The sequence below is a fragment of the Macaca fascicularis genome, chromosome 10 (genome assembly GCF_037993035.2).
Source record: "Macaca fascicularis isolate 582-1 chromosome 10, T2T-MFA8v1.1".
Classification (NCBI taxonomy): Eukaryota; Metazoa; Chordata; class Mammalia; order Primates; family Cercopithecidae; genus Macaca; species Macaca fascicularis.
This window is the reverse complement of record NC_088384.1, coordinates 50,895,308-50,910,891: the sequence shown is the minus strand read 5'-3', so window position 1 is coordinate 50,910,891 and position 15,584 is coordinate 50,895,308. Positions and strand designations below refer to the sequence as shown.

At 43.9% G+C, this 15,584-nt stretch overlaps 1 protein-coding gene and 2 pseudogenes across 1 annotated transcript in view; 2 read left to right on the top strand and 1 right to left on the bottom strand.

Moving 5' to 3' along the window:
* Window positions 1-2,738, top strand: part of LOC135965267 (ankyrin repeat domain-containing protein 18B-like) — a 45,965-nt gene extending 43,227 nt beyond the window's left edge. Inside the window, exon 10 of the mRNA XM_065521791.1 lies at window positions 2,571-2,738. Within this exon, the coding sequence (XP_065377863.1) occupies window positions 2,571-2,738 (168 nt within the window). The remainder of the gene's footprint in view (window positions 1-2,570) is intronic.
* Window positions 2,739-11,492: 8,754 nt separating this feature from the next.
* LOC135965266 (calponin-2 pseudogene) lies at window positions 11,493-13,083 on the bottom strand (annotated as a pseudogene).
* A 386-nt stretch (window positions 13,084-13,469) lies between these two features.
* On the top strand, window positions 13,470-14,679 carry LOC135965321 (glucoside xylosyltransferase 1 pseudogene; annotated as a pseudogene).
* Window positions 14,680-15,584: the final 905 nt, after the last annotated feature.

The following is a 15,584-nucleotide window of genomic DNA, read 5'->3' as shown; positions in this document are numbered from 1 at the left end:
TCAGAAGACACCCAGACACTGAGGGTGCTGCCACCACGTGGTGCAAGAGTTCTGAGGGATCGCAATCCTGAAGACAATGAATGGTGGGTGCAGGGCATCATGGCCTGTTCCCCAGCCCCTCTCATTGGCTCTGCTCCAGGTGGTGAAGGGGCATAACGTTTCTGCCAGTTCTGCCATGATTGCCTAGCAGGAAAAGGAGCAGAGTCCAGAAGCAGAGCCCGGTATCCAGCCTGCCTAACAAGGGAGAATTTGTAGGCTTTGTGGACAGAGAGAGCTGGGAGTCCATACCTTCACCCACTAACTTGCTGAGACACTGGTAAAATCAGCTTTCTTTTCTTAACTAGGTTTCTGTCATCTGTAAATTGAGGGGAATTTCTTCTACCTCATGAGGCTGCTTGGAGAATTAGTGACAGTGTGTGTAGAGCAGGTGCCACCCAGCAGGCATTTGGTGTCCAGACCACTCCTCTTCCCCCTTGATTTTCTGCCTCAATGTGCATTTTGTTCTTAAGACATTCACTCCCCTTAATTTTGCTCTTCCCTCTGATTCCTGCCTTATCGTCTATCCCATGGAGTCACCAGGATCTAAGTGGACAACAGTCATGTATGCATGTATGTGTTGGTGTTAGAGTGTGGTGTGTGAAGGTATGTGTGTGTGTGTGTGTTGGAATCAGTGACTCACTGAAACTGCATTCCTTTCCTGTCTCTGTTCCCCACGGCTCTACCGGTGTTTCCTGAGATTCACACCCTAAGGAAGGACTGGCAGTCGAATTACTGTCCTAGAGTTTTTATGAAAAAGGAACATGAGAGGGAAAGTCACTTGCCCAGAGTCACCCAGCTGAACAGTGGTGGAGTTCAACTTTGACCATGGGTTGTCTGGCCCCAATGTGGTTGCTTGCTCCTCACCCATGAGACTCTTCCCTTATCAATGTCAAAAGAATATATGCAGGACATCAAAAGTGGGATCTCTGATGCCTGTGCCATAGAAAGCCCAGGCTCATGGGTGTTGCCCGTGCACGCACTCTTACCTCATTAAGAGTAGTGAAGAAAAACATGCTCAGTGCTGACTGTGTGACTGGGGGTGTTGTTTTAGACACTCTCTGCTTACTTTAATTCATTTAATTTTCACAATAACCTTGTTTTTACTTCTAGTTGTTAGATGGAAAAACTGGGGCAAAGAGCAATATGGAGAGTTGCGAAAATTCATTCCACTGGTCCAGGTTTGAACCAAGCAGTCTGCACCTGGAGTCCTGGTTTGTAACTATGGCACCCTGGCTTCTCACACATCTCCTCATGGAGTTTCACCTTGTTTCAGGCATGGCACTGAGCAGCTTCCTTTAAGAACATAATTTGTAATTATGTAGATTACTAATTCTCCTTCAAAATGCCACACAGCCTTGGTGCGATGAAATGAAACAATTGGTGAGTCTGAGCATGAGAACAAGCATTCTGTTTTCCACTCCTGACTCCATTCCAACAGCTGGGACAGTGTTTCCTCTGTGCCTGTAGAAACCTCAGCTCCTGTGCCGAGGAGCCTGGTCCCTCTGGGGAATGTGGCAGTCAGGTGCTGGCAGGGACCTTGAAGCGACTGAAGGATCATTAAGAAAAAGCTGTTTACAAAGGTTTGGGCAGGGCCAAGGGAAGCAGGTGGTATGGCACAGGGCCCCGGTGTTAGCATCTTGTGTGTGCTGTCACCACCCTCCATTTTGATGGGGCCACGGAGAAGCTGTTCCAGGAACTCGGAAAATCTGCAGCTGAGAGTGGAGGCCAGAGGAGGTATCACTCCGTGTGCCCTTCAACGGTCTCCGGATACCGCCACTGACCACACTACAATCTCCTTATTAGAATGGAAAGGCTGCAGGTAGGGGTTCTAAGCCTCCTCTTGTGGCTCACCTCCAACAGTGAGTCAGCACCGGCACCCGTAACCCCACAACCCAGGATTCACTTAGCCCCTCTATCCTGCATGGTCCCCTTTCCTGCTGGGAAGCAGATACCCACATGAGCAGCAGAATCCTGTGTCTCCCTGCAGGCCCCTCTGCTCCATAGGAGTGGAGTTTTGTGGGTCTCCTCCCTGGTTTTGGATGATGACACGCTTTCCCCTTCCACAGCAGTTGTTTCTGTGGACCTTACCCTCGGTTTTCCCCTGGTCGGGCATTTCTCAGGTTTCTGCTCAAAGGTCACCTTTTGGAGGGGTCTCCACCTGCCACTGTGTTTGGAACAGCTCCTTCCGTTTCTTTCTAGCTCATCTCACTCTGGTAATGTCTTTCATTACCACCAGCATCTGACCTGGTCTTATGACCCATTAGCTTCCTGTGTCAGACATGAGCACCAGGATGGCAGGGACCTCATCTGTCCAGTTCCTCCTGTGACCTGGGTCCCAGCACCATGTCTGGTAGAGTGTAGATGTTCAAGGGAAGTTTACTTTGTAGAACTGTCTACCTGGGAGATGTTACTGTTAGTCTAACCTGTACCATGTTGTAAACCTCCAGCCATGTTGCAGACCCTGGTCAGAGTGAAACGTTCCATGGGAACTCGGGCCATGAGAAACATCCTTCCTGTCTGCCTTACTGCAGAAACATCCGTATCACATCGTCCCGGGCAAAGGCTCCACAGTCTGTCTGCAGGAACATCCCTGCCATATCCTGCTGGGCAACAAGCTCTACCGCCCGGACCCCGCCGTCCCAGTCCCAAGATTACCCCAGCCTGTGAGCGGCAGTTGTGCCAGCACTAAGCTGGTTTAATCCTCCCCAGGGTTTTGCTGGCAATAAAGAAGTTGCTGTTGAAGCTGCCAACTGTCTCTCTGTCTTTCTTTAACCCTCGCCTTGCCTTCAAAACCTAACAATAACTATACCTCTTCCTTTTACCAAGGAGGATATGGGACTCAAGAAGAGTAAGTGACTCACCCAGAATTCCACAGCCAGTGAGTCACAGAGCCTGAACTTGAACTCAGTTCAACTGAATCCAGAACTCCTGTCTTCCTGAGAGTCCAGGGAAGGAAAAGGTGGAACTGCAGCCTGTGGGTGCCCACACACTTCTCCTAGGAGACCACAGGCGGCCTCCTGGGAATTGTGTCCTCATGGGCACAAAAGAACTGCTCACCTGTGCTGCATCAGCTAACTGTCCCCATTGTCCCAAATTGTTATTTATTTTCAAAGTTTTGTTTTAATAATTAAATTTCTCACAGCTCAGTGTTGGAAACAAAGCACAGAGGCCTGTAGAAAGTCATGTGTGAGGTTTTCTCATTTTCTTCTCAGTGACTATATAAATGAGTGTACGAAGAACACAAATACGTTCATACTTTTTATCTAGAGATGAGGCCCTCCCGCCCATATTCCTCTGGTACTGTCCTTCCATTTTTCGCATGGGAGGACCACTCTTTCAGTACTAGCCCATGGGATTTGGGAGGTGCTGACCCACCCTGGGCAGTCAGATCAGCAGGGTAATTCATTCAGGAGTGGGCGTGTGATCCAAGCTAGGCTCATGGAAGTCATCCCTGCACTTTTGATGAAACTGCTGGGAATGAGGTGCTTTCTTTTTACTGGCATAGCATTTTCCAAGGAAGTATGTGATATGAAATTTATGGGGCCATTTTTTGCTGCTCTCTCAAAATAGCCTGCCTGAAAAGCAGAGCTGACACAGGAAATGAAGGGACAGAATGAGCCTTGGTTGATGTTAGTTGACCCCTGATCCCACTGAGCCAGAAGCCCATCTACTCATGGACGTTCTTAGTAATTAGAGCGAATTAACTCAATGTTCTGCTGGATCGAGTTAGGTTTCCATCACATGCGGTCAAGAGAGTCCTGCGTAATATCACTTTCTCTTATGCTTAGGTCCCACCTGCCAGAGCTTTAGAGCTGTAGAAGGGTAAAGTGAACCCAGGCAGTGCTGAGCTCACCAGTCTCCTGGCTAAGTGTGCAAAGGAAGCCTGGAATCACTACCACTTTGTTCTGACAAGCAACTTTGCCTGCTGCTTACTACACAGCCATAGGCGTATTGCTTCCCTGAGCCCTTAGGCATTATACCTCTTTTTAAAAATGATGTTTATCTAGGAAAATGTTTTGTGGAGATGGTGTCTTCCTATGTTGCCCAGGTTTGTCTTGAACTCCTGGTCTAAAGTGCTAAGAATATAGGCATGAGCCACTTTGCTTGGCCAGCACTATACTTCTATTAGTTGTCAATGCTTTCTTTGTTCTGTAGTTTTTAGTTTGTGTTTGAGCATGTGTGTGTGTATGTCCGTGTGTGTGAGTGTTTGAGTTTTTACTTTTCTCTTGCAGGGTTATGGCAAGCACCAAGAGGGATCATGTAGACACAGCACTCAGCCCTGTGACTGGAACATACATGGAGTTCTCTCTGTTCTCCTCTTTTCTCCTCATGATTCAGAGAATGACATAAGGATCTGTGATGTGGGCCAATTTTCAATGCCCTGGATAAGTAATGGGGAGATAATGGTCTATTGCCAGAAATTTGCACTAGTTTTAATTCATTGTATCAGTTTAGCATGAGATATGTCAAAGTCACTGAAAAAATTTATCTCACTTGTGTGTGTATATATACACACAAACATACACACACACACACACACACATATATACACACACACACACGCACACACACACAGAAGTATGTTTCTTGAGAGCTGACAGGCTTAAGTTTTGCTCCCTGATGCTGCAGTAGAAGCCACTGTGTTCTGATTTCTTGAGTGATGGCTGCCAGCCCTCCAAGCATCACAGTAGGTGAGGCATCCATGGGGGTGAGAGCCAAGGATTTGTGGCCAGTCAGCATCTGTAAACCTATTTTGTCTATTCTCTTTATTTTTATATTCTGTTTTATTCATTTTTAGGTTTATCATTCAATTTGTTACAAATATCACTCCTAAAATGTTTCCTAGTTCTATTAAGGCTTACTTTCATGAAACAAGTCCAGAAAGAGTCCCGGGCAGCCATGGATACCCAACATGCCTTTGGGGAGTTAGAAATCTCGTATATTGAAGGTTTTGTTGTTGGGACCATCATTCCAAGGGTCTTCAAGTCGCTTAACCTGACTCTGGGCATTTCATCCTATTCCCAGAGAGCAGCGAGCAGAAAGAGCAAAGGGAACTTGGTTAAAAGAAAAGAGTAACAATAACTCTCCCATTTCCAAACAGATTTTCAGAAATCCAAACCAGTGAATTCTGCATTTCACATTGGTCAGGACTATAAGCTCTGCTCACTGCAGTTATGAGAAAAACTGGGAAACTCATTTAAAGACATTAATCAGGGGCAGGCATGGTGGCTCATGCCTGTAATTCCAGCAATTTGGGAGGCCAAGGTGGGAAAATCACTTGAGCCCAGGAATTTGAAACCATTCCAGGCAACATAAAGGGACTCAGTCTCTACAAAAACAAACAAAAGCTTGGCGTGGTGGTGCACACCTGTTATGCCTGCACTCCTACCTACTCAGGAGTCTGAGCTGGGAGATCACAACGGCCCAGGAGTTCAAGGATATAGTGAGCTCTGATCATACCACTGCATTCCAGCCAGGGGGACAGAGTGAGACCATTTTTCAAAAAAAAAAAATATATAATAAAATAAGGATAACGACATAAATAAAGGCATTTCAATCGTGCTCCTTGTAAAAAGTTCTATGTTCCCTTAGTGAAGAAGACGAGAATAATGGGTATAGCAGGGAAATGGACAGAATTGACCCCATTACACCAAAATGAAAGTCTTAACAGGTATACCATATCGGCAACATTAAAACCACATAATGTGACCATAATGCAGTCAAATTGTGACCAACAAAAACAAACTAACAAAAAAGATATCATGGAGAAGATGAATTCTAAATCTAAAGTGAATGGAGCTCAGCTAGGGCTTCACATTGAGAATGAAACCATGTGTAAGTGAATTGTAACCAAGCTACCTCATAGCAATATTAACGTGGCAGAGCAGAAAGGGTGCTAAGACTGATATCTGTCATCTTATACCATTTTGTTAAGAAAGGAAAAACTAGAAAAGTATGAATTTGGGTTCTACTTGAAGGATAAGACAGTGATAATGGCAACACTGTTAACGTTTTTACAGTGCTTCAGTCCTACTATGTGCTCATTCATGCCCAATAATGAAGAGCTGGAACTGAAACTTTCTTATGTTTATTCCCATTGTAGTCTCCCTCCAGGGCATGGAATCTTGTGCAACAGGAGGGATAAGTGTTTAAAGAGGTCTTTTCCACAGTTTTTACTTCCACAAGCAGTCTCTGCAGTGTGAGTTCTTGTATGAATTATGAGTCTGAGGCAACACTGTGGCTTTTTTTCATATTCCTTACTTTCACAGCTTCTCTCAAGTGTGAGAACAAATAGGTACTCAAGATGAATGAAGATCAAAGGCTTTCCATAGACTTTACCTTCAGAGGGTTTCTTTTCACACTTCTATAAGATACAAGAGTTCAGGTAAGACATTCTCACGCATGTTAACTCATTGAGCTCTCTTCCAGTATGTCCTCCTCTCATATTGAGTATGGTGAAAAAATTAATGATGATTTCCCCGTTTTCACCCACAGGGCTTCTCATTATTGTAAATCTTAAGATGACTTTTAATTCTGATGACTTTGCAAAGGCTTTTCCACATTTCTCACATCAATAGGGTTTTTTTTTTTTTTTTTCCAGCGTGGCTCCTTATATGTGCATGTTTTGAGGCTTGCTGAAGACTTTCCCACATTCCTTACATCCATAGGGCTTCTCCAGAATGCTCTTTCTTAAATGTTTATTCAGGTGTAGGGAATATCTAAAGACTTTCTGACTTTTGTTACATTCATCAGTTTTTATCTGGTGTGAATTTTCATATGTCTCATAAGAAATGACTGATATGTAAAGGCTTTCCCTCATTTGGGACATGTATGGCTTTTCCCTCAAGTAGTATTACTCCTGTGTGAAACAGAACTTGGAGCGGGGCAGAGGTTTTTCCACTTTGATGACTCTTATTCTTAGTCTCTACAGTACAGAACTGCATCTGGACAGCATGGAGTGAGCTACTTCCGAAGACGTTTTCACATTGAGTAAAATTATACGTTTTCGCCCTAACCTGAGTTATGTGTGCCCTATGGCGTACATCCTCACTGCAGGTGCAGGCTATTCCAAATGGACTCTCCTCATGAACGTTTGGCCTCCTATTAATTTTACTATGTATGTGATGGACAATGTTCTGACTGCCTGTCCACGTGTTTGATTTTAGCTGTTTTTCTCCCATATGAAACCCAGCGAATGTTGCACCTCAAGACTATCATATTCATTTTCTTTTTATTTATTATTATTATTATTATACTTTAAGTTCTAGGGTACATGTGCATAACGTGCAGGTTTGTTACATATGTATACTTGTGCTATGTTGGTGTGCTGCACCCATCAACTCGTCAGCACCCATCAACTCATCATTTACATCAGGTATAACTCCCAATGCAATCCCTCCCCCCTCCCCCCTCCCCATGATAGGCCCCGGTGTGTGATGTTCCCCTTCCCGAGTCCAAGTGATCTCATTGTTCAGTTCCCACCTATGAGTGAGAACATGCGGTGTTTGGTTTTCTGTTCTTGTGATAGTTTGCTGAGAATGATGATTTTCATATATATTACTACATTGAAATAGTTTTGGGAAAACAAGTGGTTTTCCATTACATAGAAAAGTTATTTAGTGGTGATTTCTGAGACCTTGGTGTACCCATTACTCGAGCAGTGTACACTGTACCCAGTGTGTACCTTAACCCCCGAACCTTCCATCCAAGTCCCCAAAGTCCATTATGTCATTCTTATGCCTTTACACCCTCTTAGCTTAGCTCCCACTTGTGAGAACATATCATATTTGTTTTTTTATTCTTGAGATACTTCACTTAGAATAATCATCTCTAACTCTATCCAGGTTGCTGCAAATGCCATCATTTGGTTCCTTTTCAGAGCTAAGTAGTATTCCATGGTGTATCTATAACACATTTTCTTTGTCTATTCATTGGCTGATAGACATTTAACCTGGTTCCACATTATTGCAACTGCAAATGGTGCTGCTATAAATGTGTGTACATGTGTCTTTTTCATATGACTTCTTTTCCTGTAGGTAGATACCTGGGAGTGAGCTGATACAAATTTAAATAAAGATAATTATAAAATTAAGTAATGATCAAGTGAAATTTACTATTTCTAGTAGTAAAACAAAATACATTTATTGAGTAAAATTTGAATGTATTTCTGCTCACATAAAGAACATAAAACTTCTGTATTTTGTATAAATGACATGCTTTATCTCACTAGACTCATCCTGTGGTGAATTGGTGGGGGAGGGTTGGAGAAAGTAACATATCTTTAAATTTGACTTTTGACTCACATTTTCTTCAAGTTTCAATTGTTCTTTTAGTTAAATGCCTCCAAAAAGATGTTCACATGCTTTGGGCTTTCTGTGGCCTCAAGGCAAAGGGAAATTGAATCTGGAGTCGCTTATCATCTTCATGCTATTCTCTAGACCTCTGCTTTCTCTGTGGCAGAGGGTCTCCCTGGTCTGATCACTGGTGCCATTGCATTGCTCTTCTCTGAGATGAAGCTTGTACTCTTGAATCAGAGTACAGTGGAATTCCCTGGCTTTATTAGCCTCCTGTTGGCTTGGATAAGATCTTCAGATCTCTCTGAGTTTCAGTATCCAATTTCTTCTTCCAAAATATTTCTGGAATGGTCACATGTGATATTTTGGCAGGATCATTTTGCCCCTTGCTGCAGTGGCCCCATGTTATGTATGTTAGTTTTCAACTCAGTTAAGTTACTTATTTACCTCTATGACACTTCCACACTGCATAGATTCATAGGTCTAGCAGGAGGTATTTTATATAAACCAAGCTGCCAGAAACAGAAGAATGCTCACACAGTAAATCAGACAAACCAAATTTATTCCTAACAGAGGAGCAGGAAGAATCAGCAAAAGCCTAAGTTCTATGATGACAAGCCTGACCCTTGAGGTCAGAAAAGTTGCCCAGGGTTGACAGAGTCTCCTTTGCACATGCCCCACTGTGTACTGCAGCTGAGGAACCCCTGAGTGCTCCACCCCAGGTTTCACACCCCATGTGCACCTTGGTTCTCGGAGTTTAAGAATTGCAGGAATATCCTGTTCTAGGAAAAACAAGGACAGAGTCCAGACTGTCCCAGACAGTTTCTCCCCATTTCAGGATATTGTCTTCTTGGAACATTCTAAAATCATTCTGAGGACTAGGAGGTCCAGAACGCTGAGTTGGTCAAAGTCATTCAGGTCTTGCCCTCCTGATCACATAAACAAAGTGGACTACAAAACATTAAGCATTGGCAGAAATGATCATATTGCATTATGATAGCCATTCTTCATTATGATAAAAATAATTTATCCATCAAAAAGTTATCTGAATTCTAAATCTGAATGAACCCAACAAAACATAGATTTGGGCTTGTTGTCCCAGTTTAATAAAAGATATACTAATCCAACAAATTTAATTAAATACAAAAACTTTAAGTATAACAATCATAAAGACTCATTTCAATAAAAGCTGGCATACAAAGTTATCAGACGTATGACAATAATAGAAAATGTTGACACTGCTTAGGGTAAAGTGAATATGATTGATATTCAAATGAACAAAGGAAATAGTAAACTCAATAGCAAAATGGGCCAAAGAATCCGATACACTATTAACAATCTGACAAATGCAATGTGTACAAATAAAATGTGATCTGTATTTTCACCACTTGTTTAGAAAATTTAAGAATCCTAGATAACATTGAGTGATGAGGATATGAGGAAAACAGCCTTTATGGGCAATGGATGGGAAATTAAATGGTTTTAAACATTTCAGAAAATAATATGACAGGACCCGTTTGAAAGTGTGCATACTCTACAACCTGTCTCAATAATGGGCACATACCCCTGATAGAGATTGGATGTGTGTTCCCTCCAAATCTCATGCTGAAATGTGATCCCCAGTGTTGGAGGTGGGACCCAGTGAGAGGTATTGGATCATGGGGTGGATCCCTTATGAATAGTTTAGCACAGGAATGTCCAAACTTTTGGCCTCCCTGGGCCACATTGGAAGAATTTTCTTGGTCCACACATAAATTACACTGAAAATAGCTGATGAGTTAAAAAAAAAAAGAAAAAAGAAAAAAGGAAAAGACACACATACACAGACATGCACACAAAATCGCTTATGTTTTAAGAAAGTTGACAAATCTGTTTTGGTCCACATTCAAAGCTGTTCTGACCTGCATTCAGCCCACAAGCTGCGGGTTGGACAAGCTTAGTTTATCACAATCCACTTGAGTGAGTTCTTCACAGTGAGTTCATGAGAGATCTGATTGTTAAAAACAGCATGGGACTGCCCCCTTCTCTCTCTTACTCCCTCTCTGACCATGTGACACACTGGCTCCCCTTCACCATCTGCCAGGACTGTAAGCTTCTTGATAGACCAGTATACCTGGTCAGGCCCTAAGGGGAGAAGGAGGGCTAAGGCTCCTTAAAACCTACTGAGGAGCTGGGCGTGGTGGCTCATGCCTGTTACCCCAACACTTTGGGAGGACGAGGCGGGGGGATCACATGAGGGCAAGAGTTCCAGATCAACCTGGCAAACATGGTGAAATCCTGTCTCTAATAAAAATACAAAACATTAGCCAGGCGTGGTGGCACACGCCTGTAGTCCCAGCTACTCTGGAGGCTGAGGCAGGAGAATCGCTTGAGCATGGGAGGCTGGTGCAGTGAGGGGAGATCACTCCACTGTGTTTCAGCCTGGGCTACAGAGTGAGACTCCATCTCAAAAAAACACAAACAAACAAAAATCCTAGTGAGGGCCACGGGGGTGGGGGAGCTAGGATGGAGAGGGGTCAGGCTTAACCTTGGCAACTCAGAATTCCACCACCTTGTACGGGCCTCAGTTTTCTCACCGGGCCCCAATGTAGGTCTGAGGGTCCTAGAGAAATCCAGCCACTCAGGAGCCTGAGATATTTTAGCATGGTGTCTGGGCCCCCTCTCCCAGGGCACTTATTTCCCAGCACCCTCTCCACTGTCTCCGTGCCTTTCCTCAGGAAAAAAAAATTTTCTTTAGTTAATACCTCCTGAAGATTTTGTGGGCACAGAAACCACAAACTGGCTGACAAAAAGGGGAAGAAGAGAGGCCACTGGAAATCTTCTGGGTCCGGTTTCCTCCACGCCCAGGTTTCTTCTCCCCAGCACAGCTCGGTGCACAGCCTGGACATGCCAGTGGGGACCCTTATCCTACACGCATCAGGAAAAGGCCTTGATCCCTTTCCCCAGAGCCCGGTGGCTCAGTCCTGCCAAGGAACCAAAGCAATGGGGAGGGGTGTGGGGAAAAAAACCCTGCTGCCTGATCCCACGCCTCCACTCACAGACCCTCAGTTGACTGGTAGCACTGAACAGGTTGGAAAAAAAAAAAAAAAAGACGGAAACACAGAAAAACCCAAACACCCAGACGGGGAGACCGTCTGGGGAGAGAGTGTGCTGGGAGCCTCAGTAGCCAGTCTCCTCCTGGTTGTAAGGGAATATTCAGGGGCCTCCCCTGGCCCCGGGCAGTCGCCGGCACCCGAGGGAGCCCCATGGGCCACTGGGCTTCCGGGTAGTACTTGGGGCCGTGTATTTGAAGATCTGGCCAAAGACCTGGCCGCTCTGGTTGGCGCCTTGCCTGTAGCCCATCTTCAGGGACATGGAGGAGTTGTCACAGTTGTTGATTCCCAGCTTGGCACGGTGGATGTGCCACCGGGTCCCAGGAGTCAAATGTGCCACCTGCCTGGCACATTTGTTTGTGCCCATCTGGAGTTGTCCATGGCGGGGGCAGGATGTGGTTCTTGGGTCGTAGAGATGCCTCCCCGTGCCCTGCCGTACATGGTCATGCCTGACTGGCTGGCACATTTGTTGGTAATGGGCAGCCTGATGAGGCACTGGCCGGCTTTCATGGTGGCGTCGTGGAAGTTCCGCTCCTGCTTCTCTTAGTACTTGTCACCGATGTCCATCCTGGTCTGCAGCCCCTTAGTCTTGGCCTTCCCTGCCAGGGCAAGAAGAGACACCTGCACCTGGGTCACGTTCCCACTCTCAAACAGGTGGTTGGCCTCAAATAAGTCCAGGGGGTTCATGCTGTAGCTGACCATGGCCTTGAGGAAGTTGGAGAGGTTTTCCAGCTGGTGCCAGTTCTACACGGAAGCGGTTGATCTTAGAGACTGAGGCCGGCTGCAGTTTGTTCATGAATGTGCATAAGATAATCCCATCCTTCAGGCCCTTCTGAAAATCGGGGCCGATGGAGAGGCCGGTGAGTCCCGTGATCCAGCTGCGGAGCTCTGCCTCCTTCTGGGGGTCATATCTGGAGAGGAGTCTGTTCTTGACCTCCCCCAAGAACCTGTAGGAGCGGCCCTTGTTGAACTGCCTGGAGCTTAATGCTGGCGGGCGCCGCCTCCGGACTGGACGGGACGGGACCTGGAGCTAAGTCTTTTATCTAGTTTGCAACATTTTGTTTTCACCACACCATTGTTTTTACTACATATCTTTGGTGTATTTAAAAAATGTGTGAAAAATGTTAGACCATCTCCCTTTTTTCCACCTTCCCTTTTACCCTTTACTGCCATTTATACACACACATCCACGCACGCACACATGCACACACACATACAGACCAAAATTAATTTAGATGTACGAATGGGTTATTTGAAGCAAAAAGTCAATCTATATTAGTAAAAGTGTCATGCCTGTGTGAATTATATTTATGATCCTTTTAAGAAGAAAGAACTTCCAGCCGGGCGCGGTGGCTCACGCCTGTAATCCCAGCACCTTGGAAGGCCAAGGTGGGCTGATCACGAGGTCAGGAGTTTAAGACCAGCCTGGCCAAGATGGTGAAACTTCGTCTCTATTAAAAACACAAAAAAAGTTTAGCTGGGCGTGGTGGCACGTGCCTGTAATCCCAGCTACTCAGGAGGCTGAGGCAGGATAATGGCTTGAACCCTGGACATGGAGGTTGCAGTGAGCCGAGATCATGCCACTGCACTCCAGCCTGGACAACAGAGTGAGACTCCATCTCAAAAATAAAATACAATGTTGAATTTTTACAAGTCATTGTTCCTATTCTAATTTTTGAATGAAACTACAGCCTCTAATAAAACAGCCTCATTAAACTAATTCGCTAATGAATTCTTAAGTAAAAGGGGAATTCCACAGAAATATATATGGCTCTTTTTATGTTTATTAAAAGTAAGAGCCTGGAAAACAGATGTGTTCTGTAAAATTGAATTACTTTCTATCCAGTTCCACTGGTTCGCACTGTTTTATCTTTATATTAAAATATATATAAATGATTGATTGATTGATGATTTTTTTTCTTTTAGACACTGCTGTTGAATCCATGGAGAGTAAAACGGGTAAATTTCCAGAACTAGGCTCCCTCTGCTCCAGTTCCCCAGGTAGGCGTGGCAGAGACAGAGACCAAGGAAGGCGGCTGGAGCCATGCAGCGCTACTTGTGCCTGGTGGCGCTCTGTCTGGCCTGCGGCTTCTGCTCGCTCCTTTATGCCTTCAGCCAGCTGCCACATCCCTGGAGGAAGGAAAAGGTGGCAGTGACTGGAAGACGCAGGCACGCAGTGGCTTCTTGACTGGCTGGAGGCAGATGTGGTGCAGTGAGAGGAGCGGGCAACGCTGGTCCCGCTGCGCATCCAGGCGGGTGGGACAGGTGTAGTCTGAAAATACAGCCTGTTGAGAAAATGCATCTAGCTATAGTTGCCTGTGGTGAAAGACTGGAAGAAACTATGACCAGGTTGAAGTCAGCTATCATTTTCAGGATCAAAGCTTTTCAATTCCAGGTTTTTGCTGAAGATCAGCTACATCACAGCTTTAAAGGAAGATTTGACAGGGGTCATTTCTCCAAATATTTAATTATACAATATACCCCATAACCTTTCCAAGTGAGAATGCAGCAGAGTGGAAAACCTTTTTAAACCATGTGGTTTGCAGAGATTGTCCTTGCCGTTATTCCTGAAATAAGTTGACTCCCACACTGATAGCCCTTTTTTACGACCAGTTGATACTATTTGGTCTTTACTAAAGAAATTTCATTCCACACAAATTGCTGCAATGGCACCAGAACCCAAGGAACCTCTGATAGGATGGTATAGTCGCTTTGCTAGGCATCCATACCGTGGAAAAGCTGGAGGAAACTCTGGAGTAATGTTGACAAACATGACTGGAATGAGAAGGAAGTATTTCAAGAATGATGTGACAACTGTGCGACTACAATGAGGAGACATACTTATGACATGGCTTAAAATATACAAGCTAAACATGACATGGGTGATCAAGATTTGTTGGATATCATGTTTTTCACAATCCAGAAAGCCCTTTTGTCTCTCCGTGTCAATGGAATTATCATCCAGATCATTGTCTATATGGAAGCAGTTGCCAAGAAGCAGAAGAAGGAGTCTTTATTCTTCACGGGAACAGAGGTGTTTACCATGACGATAAGCAACCAGCTTTTAGAGCTGTTTATGAAGCGCTGAGAAATTGTTATTTCAAGATGACAACGTTCATTCCTTAATAAAACCTTTAGAATTGGAACTACAAAAAACAGTGCATACATACCATGGAAAAATTTACAAAATATTTATCAAACAACTAGCAAAAAGCATAAGAGATCGTTATGCCAGATCACCAAAGGAAAGATGATTCTTGGTGCCTGCTACATCAAATGGATGAAAACAACAAAGCATCAGAGGATAAGTGTGAAGCAATCGTCTTGGGTGAAGCATTAAGGAAGGAATTATTCATCTCCAAAATATTTTTTTTTCCTAAAGAGGTTAAATGAGCAGTATTTTCAGGCAACGAAGAATAAGTTAAAATCTTGGGCTCCAACAAAGAAACATTTTTGGCCTCTGATATTTTGTAATGTTACTTACTATCATTCCAGCATTGATGAAAATATTATTGAATGGTTTTAGCCTGCAAACTTCCGTTGACCCATAGTCTCAAGTAAGAGTGATGGGGCTGTGAAGATGAAGAAAATGCACCTCAAACCCAGTGCAAACACTCAGACTGTGCGTAGAGTGATAATTTTATGTCAGCACTAATCTCACTTTAAATGTGTGAGAAAAAAGTTTGTTTACAGTAGCAGAAACAGTTCTATTTCTAAAGAAATGTGATGTGCCCAATGTAACCATTGACGATCTATATCTGCCTTTATATATTTCATCTGTTTTAAAATATTTTTATGACAATCATGTTTAAAATTGCTTTTAAATTATAAGTAAGCTGCATAAAAATTGAGCTGTATAAGAAAGAGGAAATACACTGAAAATTTTGAGGTTTTAATCTGTGCGTGTGTGAGAGAGAGTGAGAAATGTAGTGTTTTCATTTCGTATGCATTAAATTGTCTTGCCAAAACTCAGATTTAAGATTGCTAAGTAGATATTTGGGAAATTTTTTATATCACTTTAAATGAAAAATTTCAGCTTTACTGGGCATTCTGGAAGCAAAATATATTATGCCGATGATAAAGTGAGAACCTTAAGAGTACACTCATATGACAGTGGAAAATGTGATGGACCCAAATGCAGAAGCTCTACACGTCCTGT